At 42.4% G+C, this 22360-nt stretch overlaps 1 protein-coding gene across 5 annotated transcripts in view; it reads left to right on the forward strand.

The window, feature by feature from the left end:
• Positions 1-22360, forward strand: part of RABGAP1L (RAB GTPase activating protein 1 like) — a 150750-nt gene that overhangs the window by 72043 nt on the left and 56347 nt on the right. For 4 of the 5 annotated variants that reach the window (XM_053391190.1, XM_053391191.1, XM_053391188.1 and 1 more), the window contains exons 16-19: positions 5496-5570; positions 7063-7188; positions 11528-11671; positions 14339-14380. In XM_053391190.1, coding sequence (XP_053247165.1) covers positions 5496-5570; positions 7063-7188; positions 11528-11671; positions 14339-14380 — 387 coding nt within the window. Of the gene's footprint in view, positions 1-5495; positions 5571-7062; positions 7189-11527; positions 11672-14338; positions 14381-20743; positions 21328-22360 lie in introns of those variants that run through there. The other variant, XM_053391192.1, reaches the window with a different exon arrangement.

Below are 22360 nucleotides of genomic sequence, written 5' to 3' on the forward strand. Positions count from 1 at the left end.
TATCCTATTGGAATTCTTTTTAGTTTTGTCAGTCTCAACTTGGTTAATTGCCTGCCTTCAGCAGCACTTCCACAATGTCTCCTAAATGTCTGGATTAGGCAGATGCAAAGTTCTGTGGGACCCTCAACACTAAAGCAGGTGGGGGAGGATCATAGCTCAATGGCAGAGCACTTGCTTTGCCTGCAGAAGGTCCCAGATTTTATCCCCAGCATCTCCAGTTAGAGTTGAGAGGGTCCCTTGCCTGAAACCCTGGAGAGCTGCCGCCACTGGACAGCATTATCATCATCATCATCATCATCATCATCATTAGTAGTAGTAGTAGTAGTACTAAGCATGAGCATCCATAGAAGCATACAGTGGATAAAATCAGTGAAAAATAATCATTAAAGCAGAAAACTTCCTTAAAATGTCTGCTGAAAAAGAAGACGCTGGGCTAGAAGCCTGAATTCAAGTTTGGTTCTAATAATAATAATAACATTTTATTTATACCCCACCCTCCCCGGCCAAGACTCAGGGCTCAGGGCGACTGACACTGAATATAAATACAGTAGAAACATTTTAAAAACAAAAACAAAAAAGTTGATTAAAATATAAGTTAAAATACAGTTTAAAATGCAGCTTAAAATGCAGCCTCGTTTTAGTGGTAGCCTATAGATCAAAGCCAGGGACACGGGTGGTGCTGTGGGTTAAATCACAGAGCCTAGGACTTGCTGATCAGAAGGTCAGTGGTTCGAATCCCCGCGACGGGGTGAACTCCCGTTGCTCGGTCCCAGCTCCTGCCAACCTAGCAGTTCAAAAGCACGCAGTGCAAGTAGATAAATAGGTACCGCCCCAGTGGGAAAGTAAACGGCGTTTCCGTGTGCTGCTCTGGTTCACCAGAAGCTGCTTAGTCATGCTGGCCACATGACCTGGAAGCTGTCTGCGGACAGGCACCCCGCTGCCCTGCGGAGGCTTTGCGCAGCCATCCCCAAGCTAGAACAGCGAGACGGAGCGCTCCGTCTCGCTGTTCTGGCTTCGGGGACAGACTTTCTAGCCTCTGCAGGGCAGCGGGTTGAAGGCAGCACGCTGCCCTGCAGAGGCCTTGTGCAGCTAACACCAAGCTAGAACAGCGAGACGGAGCGCTCCGCAGCGCTTTGTCTCCCTGTTCTGGCTTTGGGCTTAGCCACGCAGCCTGCATTCGCTCTATAGGAAGCACACACATTTCCCCTTAATTTTTGGAGGGGAAAAAGTGTGCCCTATAGAGCGAAAAATACGGTAAGTAAAGCAAAGAAGAGGTGGAGTCTGAAGTGACAAGAACTGAGTTCCTTCCCACCCCTTGCGAAGCGGCAGTGGGGGGAGAGAAAGGAAGGACAGTCGGAGGGGAGAACTGTGGCAAATTGACAGGACTCCCGCATGAGGAACAGCGAGAGGGACGGCAAACATAGCCACTGCCCCGGGCAGCAAAAGCCTTAGCTATGCACTGACAGGATCACTACTTCGTGACAGCCTGATCCTGCGGGCTCATCTTATGTTCTTACCTTACACCTTAGTTATCAAGTTAGAAGTAGGATGGTTGACTGCAAAAATCTCAGTTACGTCTGCTCAGGTTGTGTTGTTGAAGTTCAAAGCTTGGAGGAAGAAAGAGCAGCCATTTCTCATCATGCAGCAGTTGTGATCAGCCACATTCTGTTTAAATTAATTGTTTGACTTCTTCATGTTGCACCTATGATGTATTTCTGCAGTACTTGGAACTAAAATGGAGTTTTATTTTTCTATATTAGCACAAGCTGTACTTCAGTATTTTTAATTTTTTGAGGCTTTAAAACCAAATCTATACAGTTGGAAGTTTCCCCCAGCATTGTAAATTAATAATTAACTGGCTTGGAATTGGGAAGAAACTTTCTATGGACATGATGGATGATAACTACATTTTACTCAGGGTAGACCCACTGAAATTAGTTCATTAATTTCAGAATAGATCTGTTAAAATTAATGGACCTATCTTAGTCATAAGGTGAGTCCATTAATTGTAATAAGTATTTTCTGAGTAAAAAGTAGTTAAATACCGCCCACTGCTCTTAGATTTTTGAACAATAGACATGTGTTCATATGATTTGAATTAATACTGAATTAATAATTATAGTCTTAACTAACCAGTGCGATACTGATTCAGAATTCATGTCATCTTTTCTCTGATAAATAATGGGTAGAACCTTCTTGATTTTAACACTATATATATATATATATATATATGTGTGTGTGTGTGTGTGTGTGTGTGTGTGTGTGTCAGGGAACTGCCATCTGAGACGCAGGAGGTGAAAGGGCTCACGGAGGGTGAGAGAGACCATTCAGCTGAGGAGGGGACCAGCAGGGGGAGAAGTGGAGTTCCAAGGGAAAGTGAGTCGGAGGGAGGGCTCAGAGACACTTCAAGCGAGAACAGTGGGGAGGTTTCAGGACCTCCTGTAGGGACACCCACTCCTCGCCGGAAACTGTCACGCCGAGAGTCCAGAAGACGCGTTTCCGTTAAGGAGCTTTTATGCTGGAAGAAGTTCCGTAAACGCCCACTGTCCGATTCAACGAGCGACTGATGGAGCCATGCTTAAGGAGCTCCGTCACAGACAGAGGTTTGTGGACTTAGCCAAACTCTGAGGGACTAGGATTTTACGCACAAGCAGCTCACCATCCCATCACAATATGCATGCTTTTGTAGTCTCTAGTCAGGTCCCATGCTCATAACTATTATACAATTTAAACATTTTGTGTTCTAGTCTGCAGTAATGTCAAATTCTGGTGCTCACTTAAAGTTTAGGTTCTGTATAGAAGGGTCCAAACAAAACAAGGTTGCTCCTACTTTGAATTTGGAACACTGACAAGAACACTCCCATGGCTTCCTGGCATTAAAAATCTTGCTTGCTGACAGATGACACATCTGCCATGTATTATCAGGCAAGGCGCAATCCATTATATAGTCTTCTCTTCTTACCACCTAGGTGTCTTTGCAAAATTATATGGTTCAGCCTTGCCTGTGTTGCCTTGAAACCAAGTTCGTTCTGATGCCACATGGAAAACAGTAGCACAGAAGGTGGCATCCTTTATTTAGCAAAGGAAATTTCTGCATCCATTGTCTGTCTTTCCATTTGAAGAAACACTGCTGTCTTTGTATGGAGAAGATGAAGGGGAGAGAATTTTCACCTTTATATATTTAAATACTAGTACCTATTGTTGTGCTTGTACAAAGCATTCATTCAAAGACCACATGTATTCGCTCTTTTTTTAAAAAAAAAACTTTCTTGTCAATTCTGCCAGTTAGAATCATTTTAGGGCTTGTCAGAAGAAATTTGGTAATGAATGTAGTATTTTTGATCAGAGAAGAATTCTGTCATTTCAAGGAAAAATATAAGCTTTTCTTATCAGAGATTGTTTCAGAGATCCAAATGGTTTTGATCACAAATATCACATGAACTTTAAAAGTAATTATTTCCTGTCTTATCTGGATGCTTGGTAGGAGTGAAGGGTAAAATTATTTGTTATTATTACCTTATTGGGAAATTTAAAACTCTTTGTCCATGTGGAGTTGTAACAATGGATGAAGCTACCATCAATGCAAAATTATGAACAATATTAATAGCCTATTCAGACACAAGAGGATAGTGTGATGTGGTGGGAAAAAAGGAACAAATGTTTAAGGACACTCCTGTCTTGGGCTCCCTGTTCTCATCATGTTTTAGTAAAAGGATATTATTTATTTCAAACATAGATGAAGTCCTTGGGCAATCAATGCAAGCAGAAGAAATATCACAGCACTATAGTGTTCAGATTGCTTTAATTCATTAGTCCCAGATTCCTTAAATCTTTACTTCAATCTAATGCTCACCTTTTTTGACCAAATTATGTTGCAAAAATTAATTGCACATTCAATCCGATGGCACCTTTACATTCGCCAGCAAATAATATTTTTTGTTTCAAGGTTCTGAAAATTGATGTGCACTTTAGATTCGATGGTGCATTAGACTTGAGTAAATATGGTACTTCGGCTTATCAAAACTTTAAAAAGGTCACAGATGACTCTGGGGTTGTGGCACTTTACAGGCTGAGGGAGTTGGCGTTTGTCTGCTCTGCAGACAATTTTTCCGGTTCATGTGGCTAGCATGACTAAGCAGCTTCTGCCGCAACAGAACACCGACACCAGAGCAGCGCACGGAAATGCCGTTTACCTTCCCACCAGAACGGTACCTATTTATCTACTTGCACTTTGACGTGCTTTCGAACTGCTAGGTTGGCAGGAACTGGGACTGAGCAACGGGAGATCACCCTGTCGTGGGGATTCGAACTGCCAACCTTCTGATTGGCAAGCCCAAGAGGCTCAGTGGTTTTAGACCACAACGCCAACCGCGTCCCCTAACTTTAAACTTTATCCAAGCAAAATCATGAATAGTAGTACCATAATTTTGTTTTAAAAAGGATTTGAGAGGAAGGAATTACATGTTTGCAGTATCTCCCAAAGTGTAGGCTGCCTTCACCCTTTACCACTTTACCTGTTGCAGACTTTGCATCCAAAATCTTCCCTGTTAACCAACTCATTAGACATCTTTCCTGAGGTCCTCCTCTGTGTGCATGTAGTCTGTTTTTATTCACTGAATCGTACTTTCAGATTTATCTGCATGCACACACATATACTTAACTGCTGTTTCCTTTTCATTTGTTCAGTGAACTTTTTCTGCCTTGGTGTCAGTCCATGACACTTTGTGATCCCCGCTCCCTACTTCTAATGGAAATAGTATTTATTAGGGGTAATAGTAATTCACCTGGTGCATAAGGTATCTTCATTAGCCAAGCGTCTTTAAGATACCATAAGATTTATAGTTTATTTATAGTTGCATAATATTTTGGGGCAGGAATCTTAATTTATCTGATGCAAGTGATTAAGGATGCCCTGACCAATAAAAACTAGTGCCACAAGACTGCAGAGTTTTGCTGTGGCAGATTCACAGCTGCCTGTGTAGTTCAAAATGGTGAAATTGGTAGTCAAGATAGCTCCTGGACTAATTGTTTGTTGCTGCAAGAATGAGCTTATACATGTTTATCTGCTTTCAAACTTTGAAGCCTTTATTTTGGTTCAGTTAGTTGGGGAAGGAGAGGCTTCTGATGCTGTCTGCCTGTCAGCTACTCCCTTATCTGAGGGATGGACAAGACCTGGGAAGGGGCCTCTAATCCATTGATGCCAGCTTATGTAATGTAATGTTTAACATGTTAACACTTTGCGGACAAGTCATGACAACTGCCTGCAACTTCAGTGTCCAACCCTAGTCTGTCATAGTAGTGGAGCGTCGCAGGCTAAGTTTTAAGTTTACACCTTTTTAAATAAAGCACTAAAACAGGCCATTCTGGAAAGACCACATTTCTCTCTGTACCATCACCTGAATTGTGATCATGGACTGACATTATTCACTATTGTAATAAAGCTTGTCTTAGTGACATTATTCACTATTGTAATAAAGCTTGTCTTTTTATTACAGGCATATTCAGTGTATGATGAAGAAATTGGTTATTGTCAGGGTCATTCCTTTCTAGCTGCTGTTCTGCTGCTGCACGTGAGTAGACCATGGAAATGATGTTCTTGCTTAATGAGCCAAAGCAGTTAAAAGATTTTTGCTTTCCATATCTCAAATACTTGTAAGATTCCCTTTCCTGTTTAATCCTCTTTTCTTGCTGCTTCCTTTTGTCCAGAATGAAACTAGAACAGGACTACTTGGTTCTTTGATTAGCTGCCTCTAGCTTCCTCCATTTCCCACTCCCATATTTGCCCACTTGACTGCTTTGATCTGCAGAACTGGTACTGTTACAGGTGCTACGTAATACGCATTCCACATTTGTATATGCCCCTCCATTGTGAGAATTGCCCATTTATTATTACACTCTGCTTCCTACTCTTTAACCTTTTTCTGATCCGCAAGAGGGCCTGTCATCCCATGGTTGCAAAGCTTACTTGTGAGTCTTTGGCATATTGTATCTAACTCTGAAAGCCATGGGGCACATTATGTATTGGCTCATCCGTCTCTTTCTGCTCTCTAAAACTCTAAAATATTTTTGTGATAGGTTGTGCAAAGGTAAATCCTGTGTTGGTTCCTCAACAAAACGTTTTTTTTAATGCTTGATAATTCTATATTCAGTAATTATTTCCACCAGTTTTCACAGAGCAGATATTAAGCTAACTATCTCCCATGGACCCCCCTTTAAAAACTGGTGATAAATTTACCACTTTCCAGTCCGTGGGTATGGAAACTGATCTGAGAGACAAGTTATATATTTTAGTAAGGTTTTCAGCAATTTCATATTTGAGTTCTTCAAGAATTCTCAGGTAGATATTGTTAGGACCCAATGATTGCTTAGATTTTAATTTGCCTATAAAGCCTATAACTTCATTTCTTGTCACCACTATTTGCTTCAGTTCTTCACGCTCCTTTCCTGAGAAAGTTAGTTTTGAGTACATTTATCTGTAACCCTCTATGAAACACACTGGACAGCGCTCACACTTCTGGATTTCTACCTTTATATCTGTCATTGTTATTTATTGAATTTGTTTACTTAGGAACCTGGAATTTGTAAGATCAGAAGGTGGAGAGTTGACTGCCTTGGTCTTATTTCTCCATTTCTAAACTTGCACAAATGATTAACTTGCTTGTTAGCTTTATTCTCTGTCACTTGGACAAAAACACTTTATCAGGTAGGGCTCCCGTTGTGCTTATAGAACAGGTTTAGAAGACTGTTTTCAGGTTTGAGGGAGTTCACCTTGAAATATATTTATATTTTGTCAGCTAGGAAAACTTGCACTTCAGCAGCATCACTAGTACTATAACTAAAATGGCAGGTGCATGTATTGTAAGGCCCATAATTTATAGAATAATAGAACTTGCTGTTCACAAAATCAAATGTAATTTCTCAATGCAATATTTAGAGAAATGCTTTTGTTTGTTTGCTTTGCACTCTTTGCATATAATCCTCTATGTACAATACATTCTAGGGCTAAAGCATTACAGAGCTCACATGAGGGCCACTTTGTTCATTTAAATGGTTTCCATGCAGATGCCTGAAGAGCAAGCATTCTGTGTGCTGGTGAGGATAATGTATGACTATGGCCTGCGGGACCTCTATAAAAACAACTTAGAAGATCTTCGCAGCAAATTTTACCAGTTGGAGAAACTTATACAGGTAAGCTCTGGCTCAGGAATTCATCTTTACATTATAAAAAGGTTAAACCAAGGGAAGGGACCATTGAAACCTTTAGTGTTGTCCTGAGAACTGATGTGTGTGGAAACAAGTGTGCATTTCTTGTGCATACATTATTTTGTGAAGTTACTTTCAGTAAAAGGACTGCCATTGGTCTCATTGCATTTGTTTAATTGGAAAATTATAATCTATTTCATATGAAAGGTTATCTCCATACAGAAATATCCTATTGTCTTTATTATATCCTAGCTTCCTGCTCTCTAAAGAAGAAATGATACATCTTTAAATTTACTTTCACATTTTATTGGTATAATTGAAGTGTTCTCCTTGGCCTCCCCAGGGGTATTTACAACACTGGGATGGTGCCTCCACTGGAACAGAATGGCAGGATACATCTTCTTGCTTCTCCAGAGGTTGAGGCCACCCTGACCTATCAGGCCAGCCTTGGATTCAGAACCTTTTGCCTTTAGTTTTAATTTAAGTTTATACTTCTGCTTCTCTGTTCCTCCCCTGATAGAGAATGGTAACAAGGACACTTAAGGGAAACTACAGGTAGTTGCTGTTGCATCCTTATCCCACTCCCAGTACTGGCTTGAGTGGGAGAGTCCAGGGTTAGGTGCAGTAAAGAAAGCAGTATCAAATGAAGGCAGTCCAGCCATCTCTCCTCTCCTATAGGGTAGTCTGTCAGCTTGGAGAGTACAGATCTTATTGGGCAATTCCCAGCTGTGCTTTCTTCATACAAAGTAGCCTCTAGGCTCCATTCCTTTTTTATTTCAAAATTGACACACTTTCCATGTGTCACAGGAAATATCCCTACATTGTCTATGCTGTAGGTCAGTGCACCCCAAGGAACAAGACTGGCACAAGCTGGGTATGACTAAGACGCTTCACATCTATTTAGATAGGATGACATACCCTAGGAAAACAAGAGTCCCTATTCATTTCCTTCTTGAACAGATGTTTGGGTACCAGAGTCTCTAAAGCAACCATCTATTGGTGGATGACATGATCTATTGCACCGGTGTCAAACACAAGGCCCGCGGGCCAAATCCAGCCTGCCAGACCTCGTCATGTGGCCCATGTAGCCGCCGCCGGAGTGTTGGAGTGTTGCCAACGTTACTGAGAGCAAGGGGTAGTTTCGAGGGGAACCCCGTGGTGGCAAGTCTGGGCAATGGCTGAAGGCGGGAAATGGAGAGGGGCGGGAATGGGGGTACCTTTTGCGTCTTTCGCCTCCTGCTCCCCCTTCGGCTCCATGGCAGGTGTACGCTGGTTGCTAAGCAACCGAATGAAAGGCGCGCCAAGATCCCTGGGAAGTTGAGTTCAAAACCTGCTTTGGCTAAGAGCGCCTGCGCAGCAGCAGCAGCAGCAGCATAGTAAGAAGTAACGTCGATGAGCAGCTTGCTCGTTTTTCTCCCCTTCCCCCTCCAATTACTCTAATATAATAATATACGCTGCTGTGCACAATGGAGACAAAGCTACAAATATTTAAGGAATTCCAGGGGGAAGGAAATATTTATTTACTTTAGTCATTGCCACTTGCAAATGTATATAATGGGTAACATCGGTTTCTCTCCGTGCGTGTGAAATCGGGGAGTCCTATTGAGTTCAATGGCCTGCCTCCCAAGTGTGCCCGCTTCATTTAAAATAATGAGGATCGCGCCTTTAATAACTGCATTAACCGGGCAAAAGGGTTTTCCTTCCTGGAGGTGTGGGGGGAGCCTTCCTTGCTAACTTTTAATTGTTACAATGCCTGCCAACATTTTTCTGGTAGGTTTTCTGTGTGCCGAGCAGAAAATCTGCCGGTGTGGCTACAGCGAGGGAAAAAGACGGCACCTGTTGAATTTCCTCTGCGGAGATCTTCCAGGAGGAGCAGGGAAATATCCCTCTTATGTGGTTGCCAAATGAGTGCCCGTCCACAGCTCTCCATTTTCTAATACCCATTTTGTTTTATTGGTGGGACGACCGCATTGCTCCAGAGGAGCTAATATCTGCCCGATCCTATATACAATTAGGTTCCCTAAAATCTACATAGGATTGAACTGTTGCAATGCAATATATGCCTGCTTAGATCTGACCCCAATATACTTTAATAGTGTTTTATTACATGTTTGGGGGGGGTATTGGTTCGTTTTGCTTTTGCTCTTGTTTTTATTACGTATTTTGTGTGTTTCTACCTTGTATTTCTAATCCTGTCAACCCCCCTGAGATCTTCGGATGAAGGGCGGAACACTAGTTTAAAGAACAATAATAATAAAGATGGTGTTTTCTTAACAACGCTTGAACAATGCAGCCCACTGATTTTAATGAACTTGGGCGCACCTAAAGCTGCACAGGATCGGGCTGTGCACACAGGCAAAACCGCCTGATTTGGGGGGGGGGGCTCATTCATTCATTCATTAAAAAACTTGGGTGTTAAGGCAAGCCTTTCTGAACATAGAAGAACTTCAGAGATTAAACTGCCAGGGGTCATCTGGCTTGTACAAAGGAAGTTTCTTCTTCGCTCTGAACTCGGGGAAATAAAAACGAGAGGAGAGGCCTGGCGAGGAACCGCTTCAGGTAGCGAGTCGGGAGGCGGGACCCGTCCTTCCTTGCAGGGGGAGAGGCGAAGCACCTGCCGGAATGCGCCTTAGGGCGCAGCTGGAGGAAATGGTAAAGCGCTCCAGCAACAGGTGCCGGGGGAGATCGAGCCGAGGGAGGAAGGGAGTTGCTTGCATCGGCTCGCTCCTTTCCAGATAATACTAACAATAACAATAATAGTAAAAGGCGAGGCTTCCCTTCCCAAGCGGAAAAGCAAGGCCAACACCTCCCGGAGTTAGGAGTAGAGGGTGAGGTTTGTTTGCGCAGAGGGATCCGGCCGGTGGGTGGAGGAGGCAGCGCCATGGCCTGGAGCTGGCGATTGCAACACCTAGGGCTCTTTCTCTGCCTCAGCTGGCTCCCGACAGGTGAGTCTTGGGGGGCGGCGGGGACCGGAGCTGGAAGGGGGAAAGGTGCTGCCTCCCGATCTCCGTGATATTTCGTCTTTTCCTTGCTGGCGGCAACTGGTTTTAGTAGATGATTGTCTCCTAAAGTTTCCTCCCGCCCAATTCCTTCCTGCTCCTTCGCTTGTTTACAGTACTTTCCTCAAAGGCAGGTCTCCGGGCTAATCGGGCATGTTTTAAGTCTCTCCATATTGTTTTTATTTTGATCTTCTTGGTCCCAGGGAGGAGAGGTTGTAAAATTGCCCAGCATATACCGTGTGTGTGTGTGTGTGTGTGTGTGTGTGTCCCACCTTTTAAAATCGTATTTGCTGTAGTTGTAAACTTACATGCACACAGAGTGGATACATATGTAAAGAACTTTTGTCCTCCACAAAAATACAAGAAAGGGTGGAAATCTATGTACTAGCTAACATTTGGTGTAAACAGTTTAGCCCCAATTCTATTTACTGTACATATGTGTAAGCATGTGAAAAGTTCACTGGTTTATCTCCCCATTGCCCTCCTAGATATTAGGTGCAGCATACTTTAAATAAGATGTTGATTATTATCAATAGGACTGTAGCTCGGCTGCTTTGGAGGAAAATGCATGTACAGTGCAATGTGTAATGGCAATGAATTAGACTAGATGGAAGTATGCTTTATTCAATAAAATTACTGTCTGTTACCAAAAATCATTTTTCAATAAATTGTACAATAATTGTACATTTGAATATCTACTTGCCATTATTCTGACTATGTTTCTGCTTTCAGAGCTAGTTATTACTTACATTATTACAAAAAACAGTAATAATTGAATGCAGTGACAATAATTTATGATAATAAAGAGTGGACACATAGTCCTACAGATACAACCGGCCCTTTGAGGGTGACCAAACTGCTGATGCGGTACCCGATGAATTTGAGTTTGACACCCCTGACCTAGTCCAACCCCCTGCAATTCAGGAATCTTTTGTCCAGTGTGTGGCTCGAACCTTCTTTCCTTCTGAGACTAACCAGTTACAGGAGGAGCTGGTGGCTTTTGCCTCTGCTGTACATGGATTTAATTACTCACCCTGATTTAATTGTTCTTTTGGTTAGCTGTGGACCCTGCATGTCTGCTCTTGGAGGACACACCATCCCAATGTTGTTGAGTTCCCTCCAGGTGTCACAGAAATAAATCATAAGAAAATGTATGTGTTTGTAGGTATATTAGTAGGATAAGCAAGATAGCAAAACGGGTATCAACTTAAAATGTATTTTGGCATGCTAGCATTTGTAATGAATTATTTCATTGTTAGAAGTCTGCATAGAAAGAAATACTTCAGAGAGCAGAAGATGGAGTCAACTTTTTCTTTTACCTCTAGGAGCAGCTTCCGGATTTGTATAACCATTTCTTGAAACAGAACTTGGAAGCTCACATGTATGCATCCCAGTGGTTCCTCACCCTCTTCACTGCCAAGTTCCCACTCTGCATGGTCTTCCACATAATTGATTTACTCCTTTGTGAGGTAAAATAAAACCACCTTCAATCTGAAGAGTCTTGCTTTGCATGAAATGAATTGCCACTTTTTTTGAGCTTTTGTTATTGGATCTGAAGGAAGACTACTTGTATTAAATGAGAATATTATATGGGAATGCTCTTACACTTACTCTGTTGTCTTAAAATAATGTGGGTTACTCTGCCATGGTTCCTGCTAGTGCAACAGGGTTTTCTCCCCTCTCCTCCCATCATACCCCCCAAAATTGGCTTTAGGGAGGTTGGGAGATACTCTACAATAATACATGGGGAAATAGAAAGCAGTGGATTGTTCCATTCAACAAGGTGCTATGTATAACCTCTTCCCAAAGTTGCCTTTTTTTTTAAAGAACTGGAATGATTGTGGGATAATTTTTCTGACTTTATGCCCTTTCTCCACTATAAGATTTATTTGAATAATTGAGGCTACTTGATAAAGGAGAAATCTGCTTTCTAAAAAGGTGGTTTCGGCTGCTTCAAAGTGCCACCCCCATACACACTATGAAGTTTAAATCAATTTGCCTCATACACTTTAGTTTACTTTTCAACATTCAGACTGAAAGCGACGTAGACCTTATACAGAAATAAGAGCAGCGCACTGCTAATATGATTTGCAGGCCCCAGAGACATAAATGAACAAATGGGTAGGCCTGGGTGATGTATCGATACATTGCTCAGGACTGGTATGAGGGGCAGACTGTGATGGGGGCTTCACCCGGGTATATTGCAGGTAAAACAGACACTGCTCCTGAGTCCTCTGCTACCAGCTTCAGGCCGCCAGTAGCAGAGGGACTCAGGAGCAGCGGTGGTTTCACCCATGTTATACTGCTGGGTGAAGCTGTCATCGCTCTGGTCCTCATACTGGCTTGGGCCAATGCAGCTTATTGTTTCGACATTGTGGTGTATCACCAGGCTGCGATGTTTGGTTGGTGTGGTGATATAACGTTGGTGTGGTGAAAACCTGACATTGCCCAGCCCTACAAATGAACCTAGTGTGTAGAAGAATTGGCATTGTACCCTTTCCTCAAAATCTAATGTCTAAAGGGCGTTTGTGTCTGATTTGTGTATATAGCCTAAAGCAGCAGCACAAACTATATTAATTAAACGAAAGTGACAAACAGAAATCTAAGGAGCTTTAACAAAGAGACCTAAGTAGTTACGAGGATACCAACCCATTCTGCAGTTTTCAAAATGTACAAAGTCGTTTTGGGGGAGTGGGGTAGGGTAGGGGTTGGCCACGTTTCATGTTTGTAACAGCCCAGAGAAATAATGCTTGGGCATTGATTGAGGTGTGCTTTACCAATTTGTATGGTCCAGCAGACTATGACTAAGGCTTCCACACGGGTAGGAAGAGGGAATGTGTGATCCCACAGCGACAATGCTGATCACCAAACCATGATTTGGTTTTATGTTTGAATTGAGCCATTATCATTCAACATCTTGTACTGCAGGGGTCGGCAACCTAAGGCCCATGGGCCACAAGTGGCCCACGGGGTCGTTTAACCAGCCCACGAGCTGCCCCTGAACCGAGCCGCGTGCTTGGTGAGTCCCTGCGTGCTGCTCTAAACCGACGCAGTGTGGTGCGGGGACTCGCTTCCACAGTGCCGGAAATCACACCTGTGCATGTGCAGATGCTGGAAATCGCTTCTGTGCAGACGCCGGCATTGGAAAAATGCGTGCGTTCTGGCTCACAGAGGGATCTCCGCTGGAGTGAACCGGCCCAGGCGAGGTAAACCTCACCGACCCCTGTTGTACTGTATGTAAAGACCTGTGACACATTATGTTCAGGATATGTAAAGTAACTGCTGCTGGCTACTGGAGTTTAATTACTGTTACAATTCTGACATCTAGTGGATGAAATCTGGTTTGCTTACACTATATGATTAAAAAATATTCCTTTTGTATTTGTGACCCTGTTTAAATGAATACCACTTTAGCATGTTTAATTTTGTACCAGACTGTGGCCAGTACCATTTGTAAGTTACTAGAGCTGGCTGCTAAATCATGAGCCTTGAGGTCACTTACATCCTCTCCCCTCCGCACTCTGCCATTGGAATATTCTAATCACACTTAGCAGCAAATCATAGTTAGCAGTCCTGGTTTCAGGGCAAACTCTGAATTGCAACTCACTGCAGTTTTATGTTTCTGATCATGGGTCATATGGGGAGGAGGAACCATGTGAGCCTAACATATGTGAGTGCTTGTGCAGAATTCTAATCTAGCATCTCTTTCTTTCTTTCTTTCTTTCTTTCTTTCTTTCTTTCTTTATGAATACTATTAATCCACCCTTCCTTGATGATAAACACCAGATGAAGCAAAAATACTGTCCCCGAGCTGTTCTGCTTTAAACTAAAAGTGGGGATCACACAACAGAATGATGAACAAATGACCCTATATGCAGTAAAGTAGATAAGAAGAGTTATTTAGCCTTCTCCTTAATGTGTTAGTTTTGTATTCACAAATACTTTTTTCACAGGTAAGCCATAATGACTTAGCTGTAGAGTGATGTTAATAGCCTAGGAACAGTTTTGCTGCTTGATTTGATGTTTCTGTTAATTTTGCTTGGTCACAGAAGTAGTTCTTAAATATTTGTGTTTTGGGGTGTTCCTGTTTTTAAAATTTATAAACAGGATCAATACCATTTATTTCTCTTTTTCAGGGTCTGAATGTAATCTTTAATGTAGCACTGGCTCTCCTAAAGGTAAGTCATTTTTGTGTTATTCCAGGTTTTATGTCCATTCACAGCCTTACAAGTAACTTGACAAAAATTACTCAAACAACTTTACTAGCCTATCTGACCACATATGTTTGTGTTGTCATTTGTTGCTCCTTGATAGCCTCCCTGCCAATTTATAAAAGCTTCCCTGCCTTGTGATTCGGAGGTAGTTTTTATTCACCATAGCTAGGTGGCTGTTCGAAGCCTGCCCATACAGTTCATAGAAGTTTTATATCAGGCAGTCTATTTCATTACAGGGATTTGAATCAGAAGCTAGTTCTCGTATTATAGGAAACTTCAGTGTGAGCAACAATTATTTTATAAAACTATTTCTTGGCATGAAAGGTTCATGAAGGCAAATAGGTATATGAAGTATTCTGTATCGGAGAAGAGCTATAGTAATGTGGCCTTTCCCCCTACAAAAGAAGCTGCTGGCTTGACTGAAAGTGATAAGGTGCCCCTTGCAACTCTTGGAAGTCTCTTAGCAGACAAGCATTGCTGTTCATACTGGGGAGGTCGAAAGGAAGTAGTAGCAATTGTAGAGCCAAGTGAGATCTCCCTTGCTATGTCCTTGGTTGTGGGCCTTGGCTGGCTCTTTTTGGGAACAAGCACTATATTCTATGCATTTCCCCCCTGGGTGACTATGTGTTTGTTATAGGGAGAGAGCTGTTGCATCTAGCTGGGCACTAGATAGAATGAAATACTATATTGAATGAAGCAGATGTATGGAATAAGTGTGTCAGTGTCCTGCTTGCAGTTTACTCTCCAGTGCCTTTTTGAAGTGGTAGTCAGCACAAAGAGACTGAGATATAAGCAGAGTGCCATGTGCCATGACAAAGGTGCTTTGAGAAAATGAACATTTGTTTCACTGTGAATGAAACAAGATCCTTATAGGGGATATTCCTGATAGGGGTGGCATTTCCTACTGGAGGTTCAGGTAGGGTACTTCATGAGGGGAGGAGTCATCCCTCTCACCGGACTAACTGGCAGGGCAGACAATTCTTCAACCCATAAATGATCCTTGAAAAGAGACCACCTGAAAAATAACTGAAAACATCACTCCAGGAAACTAGCAAGGAAGGGTTGGGGTGTGTGTGTGTGTGTGTGCACGCGCAAGGAGCACAGACAGAACAAGAATAGCAGATGCCCCCTGCCCTCACTTTAGCAGACAAAAAGCTCAGTTTACAGGTAACTCTCTAAGTTGGGGAAAGGAAGCCCTAACCATATGTGAGGTGGTGGATGATGTCACCGACAGCCCTCCCCCCAAGTTGTCAGTGGAGAAAGGACAGGTGGGCATAATGTCCTCCATCGGGGTCTTCAAACATAAATTCGCAGCAAGACAAATGTCCATTTATGCCAAATCATTATGGGGGACAGTCCTTTAAAAAGAAAAGTAATAATAATAATAAATTGTATTAAGGCTTTTCATAATGCAGTGCACTACAATAAAAATAAACAAATAAAAACAGAAATAGAAAAAAGAGGAAGAAGAATGTTAAGGTCATCTTGAATCCCAATACTGTCTTCTGCGGCGTTGGCTGCCCCTTCCAGTTTGGTGTCATCCTAGTCATTTATAAAGGTGTTGAACAACAGTGGGCCCAGGACAGAACTCTGTGGCACCCCACTTGTCACTTTTTTCCAGGATGACAGGGAACTGTTAGTGAGCACTCTTTGGGTTCAGTCAACCAGCTACAAATTCATCTGTTACTTTGAATAGTCCACATTTTATCAGTTTCTCCACAATAATATCATGGGGGACTTTGTCAAAAGCCTTACTGAAATCAAGATACACTACATCCACAGCTTTTCCCTGATCTACTCAACTTGTGATTCGTCTGGCATGACTTGTTTTTGAGAAACCCATTCTGAGTCTTGGTAATCACAGCATTGTTTCCTAAGTGCTCACAGACTGTTTAATTATGTGTTCTAGGGCCTTCTCTGGTATCAGTGTCAAGCTCACTGGTCGGTAGTTACCTGGGCCTTCTCCCCTCCCCCCTTGAATATGGAGGCAACATTTGCCTGCTTCCAGTCCACAGGGACCTTATCTGTTCTCCAAGAATTCTCAAAGATTATAGACAGAGACTCTGAGATTTCATCAGCAAGCTCCTTTAGTACCCTTAGGTGCAGTTCACCAGGCCCTGGAGATTTGAATTCATTTAAAGTAGTCAGGTGTTCCCTTACTGCCTCCTTTCCTATCTTGGGCTACAGCTCCCTCCTTATCACAAGATTGGGCATTGCTTTCCTGTTGGGTGACAACAGGCAGAGTAAGTGTTGAGCAGTTCTGTCTTCTCTCTGTTACCCAATAGCATTTCTCCATCTTCTCCATGCAAGGGACTTACGACTTGCTTGTTCTTCCTCTTGTTTCAACATAGCCGAAGAAACCTTTCAAAATTATCTTTAACCTCCCTTGCAAGCCTGAGTTCATTCTGACTGGAAGCTCTTGAACTTACTGTCACATGAAGTTTGGACCTTAGGTCTTCTCTAAGGAGCAGCTCTCAAGTATTAAAATGAAGACTTGAGTGATTCTGATGTTTGGTTATAAATGACAATGCAGCATAATGTTGCAACAAAACAAAAAGTTTTTAAGAGGTTTTTATCATGCCAGTTAAGGATTACACGCAGTAAGTATTTGGGGTTTGCCTAAGAAACCCGTGACACACCTGCACATGACACACACACATTGGGAGATGCTGATGTAGATCATACTGACCTTAATGAACCAAGGCAGCTTCCTGTGTTCCTAACTGATGAAGTGGGCTCTTGGTTACTAAAGACTGTGCCACCAAATAAGTTTTTAAGGCGATAGTATATGTAAACCTTTCCTGCGATCCAGTTTTATATTTTAAGCTCGGCCATTCACCCAGGAACTCTGTACTTTGCGGAGGCTGTTTTAGAAATCAGAGCGCAAGTGTGATTCATGTACAGAGTCTTCCCACCACCATCCAAATCTGAGATTGTTATAGCTATATAGCAGATTGGTGTGGGAGGCATTTGGAAGTGGTAAATGGAATGGGGAGTTTTCCTAACTTAACATCATGCAGCCCACCATCCCTGATCTCTGATCTCCTCCCCCCTCCAGCAGACTTACTATAAATTGTTATGGGCTTGAAGAAGATGGTTCATTCTTCCTCTCCATACTTGAAGTTTCCTCTTCTTGCTCTCACCATAACCCCCTCCCTGCCCCCCCTCTAATTGCCTCCTAGTTTGTGGGGTATAGGTTTAAATTAATTTTTTTTACCATTCTTTCTATTAGTGAACTTGGGTGGTTGAGTTCAGTTTGTAATTGAAATAGGATGTTAGCACAGGGTGGTGATAGCCCAAGAGTGGGCATTCTCTTGTCTGCATTATTGAGCCTTACCAACTGAAACTCGTCCAACACAACAGGTTTAGACTGTGCTCTGGACACCCCTTGAGATTCATCTGCTGTAACAGCAGAGGCAAGGTCCCGATGGATGCAAGCAATTTTATCCTCAAAATGCTTTTCAAACAAGTAACAGTGAGCTGCTGTTATTTCTGCCACCTCCTTTGGGCCAGACTGTAACGGGCCTCTGCATTACCCAGAAAAGCTCTGCTGGATGGCACAATGAGGATGCAATGGAGGAAGCAAAGTAGTCCTTCTTTTCAGCCTTCACTGCCACTAGGTAGACTTGATGATGAGCCCTCAAGTGTTCCAATTGCATTCAACCGGATTTTTCCTCCACTTGTGTTCCAGTATACCAGGGAGCCAAATGGGCTTCATAAAGTGAAAAAGGGCACACAGGAGTGATAGTGTCACTGGCCCAAGTCATTCGGTGGTTCCAGAGGGTCAGCCAGAGTTTCAACAGGAGCACCAGAGCTGTCTGGAAGCCCACTGAATCTTATCAGTCTCTGTGGGCAGACCATCCTAATAGGTCCCCTGCCTCTCCAGAGGGGAAAAGGTGCTGAAAGCCTAAAGGTCATCAGGAAGTGATCTCACCATGATAAGGGACTGATGTCAATATCCCTCAGATCACCCTCTTCCTGCCCAGTTGAGAAAATAAGGTCCAGAGTGTGGCTTGCCACGTGTATTGCGCCATTGACATGTTGGGACAGCCCCATGGTCATCATGGCAGCCATGAAGTCCTGAGCCACCCCAGAGCCAGTTGCCTCAGCATGGATGTTGAAGCCCCCCAGAACCAACAGTCTGGGAGTCTTCAGCACTGCGTCCAGGACTAGCTCTGTCGGCTTAGGCAGGGAGACTGCTGGGCAGCAAAGGTGGGTGGTAAACCAGCAGAATCCCTAATCTGTCCTGATTGCTCAACGCCAGGAACACACACTCTAGATTCCCTCCCGCCCCAGACTGGACAGGGAGAGAGAGAGAGAATATCTCTATAGACCACTGCAACTCTCCCTACCTGACCCTCAAGTCTTGCCTGATGCTGCACTGAGTACCGAGGTGGGCACATCTGGGTGAGACCAACTCCACCCTGCTCATCCACCCAGGTCTCACTGATGCAGGCCAGATCGACATTCTCATCCGTAATCACGTCATGGATGAGAGGATCTTTATTCACAGCGGTATTAAATTGTTTTTAACATTGTGTTTTAATGGTTGCAGCCTGGCCTTCAATCTTAGGGTGAAGGGCGGGTTATTATTTTAATGAAGTTTCAGGATCAACAAGAAATAGAATGGCATCTTAATCACATAGGGCAAGTTTATGTTCAGAGTCTTTACATTTTAATCCTTTAAGTCTGGGGTTTTGCTGAACAGTAAGCTAGGGGAGAGAACAGACCTGCCTGCTGCCTTGATATAAGTAGAATTGTTGTGATTTTATCCTGTTAGCAATGGCATGAAGCTTAGGAATGGAATCAAGAATTATACGGTCAAGTTAGACAGAACTATAGTGAAAAATTCATTTACAATAATCAGCAAATTCACAACACTGTTTTCTGAAGAGTTGTTGCATGTAGGTGTTTGTAGTTATCTGATCTTGTGCTATACCCATACTGCTTTTTGTAATCACTCTTTGATAAGATAATTTCTGCTCCATTCCAGAAAATCACCAGTCTTCATCTATGTTTGTCTTCGGCGATATGCTGGAATTTAATATACTTTAAATAATTTCTCCTTGTTGATAAACCTTTGTTTTAGATGTTCTTCTTTAGTCACATGATGGTGGTGTATCTTTCCCCCCCAAATTGGGGCAGGGCTAGTTGGAGGGGTGGTTTTTTTAAATTAAAAAAGTCCACTCACCACCCAGAATATACATAAAACCAGTTTCATATGCAGAATCCAGCATTCCCCTTATTGAGGTGAATTCTTGGTAAATTATGGTACACATGGTTGTGGTGACTGTGTGTGTCTGTGTGTCTGGGTCATGGCTAATATAAGCAAATCAAGCAGAATCTTTGTTTAGGAAACAGAGACATCTGATTTTATCCCAGCCACATTGAAATCTGTGGCATGACAATATGGGCATGTAATATGTGGCTCATGGGTTATCGACAGGCCATAGGCTTTTTAATGTGAAATACAGATGTTGTTAAAAACAAGGTGACTACAAATATAATGTCTTTATAGACAACAGATTACAATGAAGAAAAGAAAATGAAATCTAAATAATCTGGCACTTTAAATTTGTTAGATTAGATTTACATCTGAATGTTTAGCAATTTCAGAAAAATTCAGTATTGTGAAACGTGGGTTAAATGTCCCGTATGCTAATAATATTTGCATATACAATGAAACTATCCTTTGAAGTTAAGTACTCAACAGTTTTGCTACATCACATTTTCCAATCAGTATTGCTCCTTTTACCCAGTATGTTTATTTTATGTTTTTAGAGCAGTTCTCTATTTCCCCGCCCACAGCTGCTCTGAAGCTTTTCCACCATGGAAGCTGCAACTTAGTGCTGTACAGAGAATAGGAGTACAGCCTATGCCATTTCAGTCTATGCATCAGTAGCGCCCAGCTGTTTTGTTCTTCCATTGGTCTTGCATTCGTACAGCAATCTGGGCGGGACTGATGCGTCTCCCCTCCCTTCCTCTCCCTCCGCTTTGGTATGCCTAGGCAGGATCGAATCTTTATTTGAAAGCAGATATTTATTGAGGCCAGTATTTTGGGTGGCTATCAGTCTGACTTCTTCCAAGCAAGAGACACTGAGACTACAATGTGTCTGCAGGCTTGGGTAGCTGTCAGACTAATGTAGACGGAAGGTGGATTGGGAGGGGAGCTCATCTGTCCAAGAGCTCACTATTGGCTTCTTATTACAGCATTCTCCTCTGAGACACCCTCTGCATGCTCATTCACCTACCTCCGCCTCTCCCTTCCCCCTCCTTTTCTACCCCTTCATTACTGATTCACAGTGAGAGGCGGCAGCAGCAGCTTAGACACGCTTGTCACGAATCTAGGATTGCAATGAGCTCATCCTTTTTCTCTTTGCAGCTTTACAACTGGCCTGAGCTTTTTGCTCTTGCTGCTGCTCCTGTCTGCTCTTACACACATTCACAGGCAGGCTGGGCCATCGCAGCCTTTTTTCTGCATCATTCTCTGCCATTTCCCCTGTTTTCAGACATTTTTAGATCCATCTCTTAAGTTTTTGTCTTTTTTGAATTGCCAGCTTCTTCTGTGCTTTTCAGCAAAGATGTTTTCTGTTTTTTGAGCCTGTACCTGAAAGTCCCCGGTGTAGACAGTAAATGTATTGGTCTTTCAGAGACCTAAAGCTGGCTCCGATAATAACCACTGTGTGAAATTGTGGCTTAAGGGAACAGTGCTTCTCACTCTGGATACTTGCTGTTTTTTGCTGATGGAAGAAGGGGTGCCTTGCCCAACCCCAGCTCCCAAGCTTGCACCACCCATCAGAAAGTCCCAGGATATACATGATGAAAGAAGCAAGCTTGTGAATGAGTATGCCTGTCGAGTGTTGGAACTTCTGGGAATGGGGCATCGCCTGTTTGTTCCCCGGCTTCTTGCGGTGAGATTCTGGTTTTCTAGAAATAGACGCATAGCAAATCTGCCATTCTTATTAACACTCAGCTGTCTCAAAGGATCCATTTCATGGGTGGTTGCATGAGGGTAACCCTATTTTATGCAGTGAATTTAGGACATAATGACTCTTGGTCGTCTTCCTTATAGACACCGGGCTGGGGAACTGGCTTAGATTACCTTTTGAGTCGAAAATTGCCTCCCCTCTTCTTGCCAATGTTGTCACAGTTGAATCTGATTTTCCAGTGGATTTTCTAGCACCCTCAAATGTTTAAGACTTGATATTATTATTATTATTATTATTATTATTATTATTATTATTACCATTATTTTTAAACCTCATCAAATTCATTGTACTAGCTGTTGGCCTTTGCAATTTGCAGATGTTATCAGCATCATTATTAGCATCAGCATGATCTATTCTGCCATATTAGTAAGGTGCAAACTATCTTTTCTACATTCTTGGTAAGCAGTAATAGTGCAAATCAAATGTTTGTGTCATTGATTATGAGAATAGGGCTGGTAGGAAGAGATAAGTTGAAATTTTTGATCTGAAATTATTAAAGAGTGTTCTCTTAACAATTAGAACAAATTAACTATGTCTATGTAACCTGAAGTTAAGACATACAACCTTCAGAACTGCAAATGACAGGCAAATCGTACAGGTTTGATTGATCCAAACTTATCCCTAAAATTATTTTAGTTTATCTAGATATTAATTCTTAGCACCACAAGTATTTATTCCATCAGTTTACTTTATACACTGCCCAAATGACATTAAATCATCTTCACAGTATATTAAAAAATAATCAAGCCAAAACAAAACCCATAAGCTCTCTGTTTTTGACTCTCAGTATGTATATCCAGGACTTGATGGTATTGCAATTTTTAATTGTCTGGTTTATAATCCATCAGATGCCTAAGACTTTCATTGGTTTCAAAATTTCATTATTTCATGCAATGATTTATGTTACTGTGATGCTGTTGCAAAATAGAAGAGCACCTCTGCTGCTTTGTCTGTC

This window comes from Podarcis raffonei, chromosome 6, assembly GCF_027172205.1.
Source record: "Podarcis raffonei isolate rPodRaf1 chromosome 6, rPodRaf1.pri, whole genome shotgun sequence".
Lineage (NCBI taxonomy): Eukaryota > Metazoa > Chordata > Lepidosauria > Squamata > Lacertidae > Podarcis > Podarcis raffonei.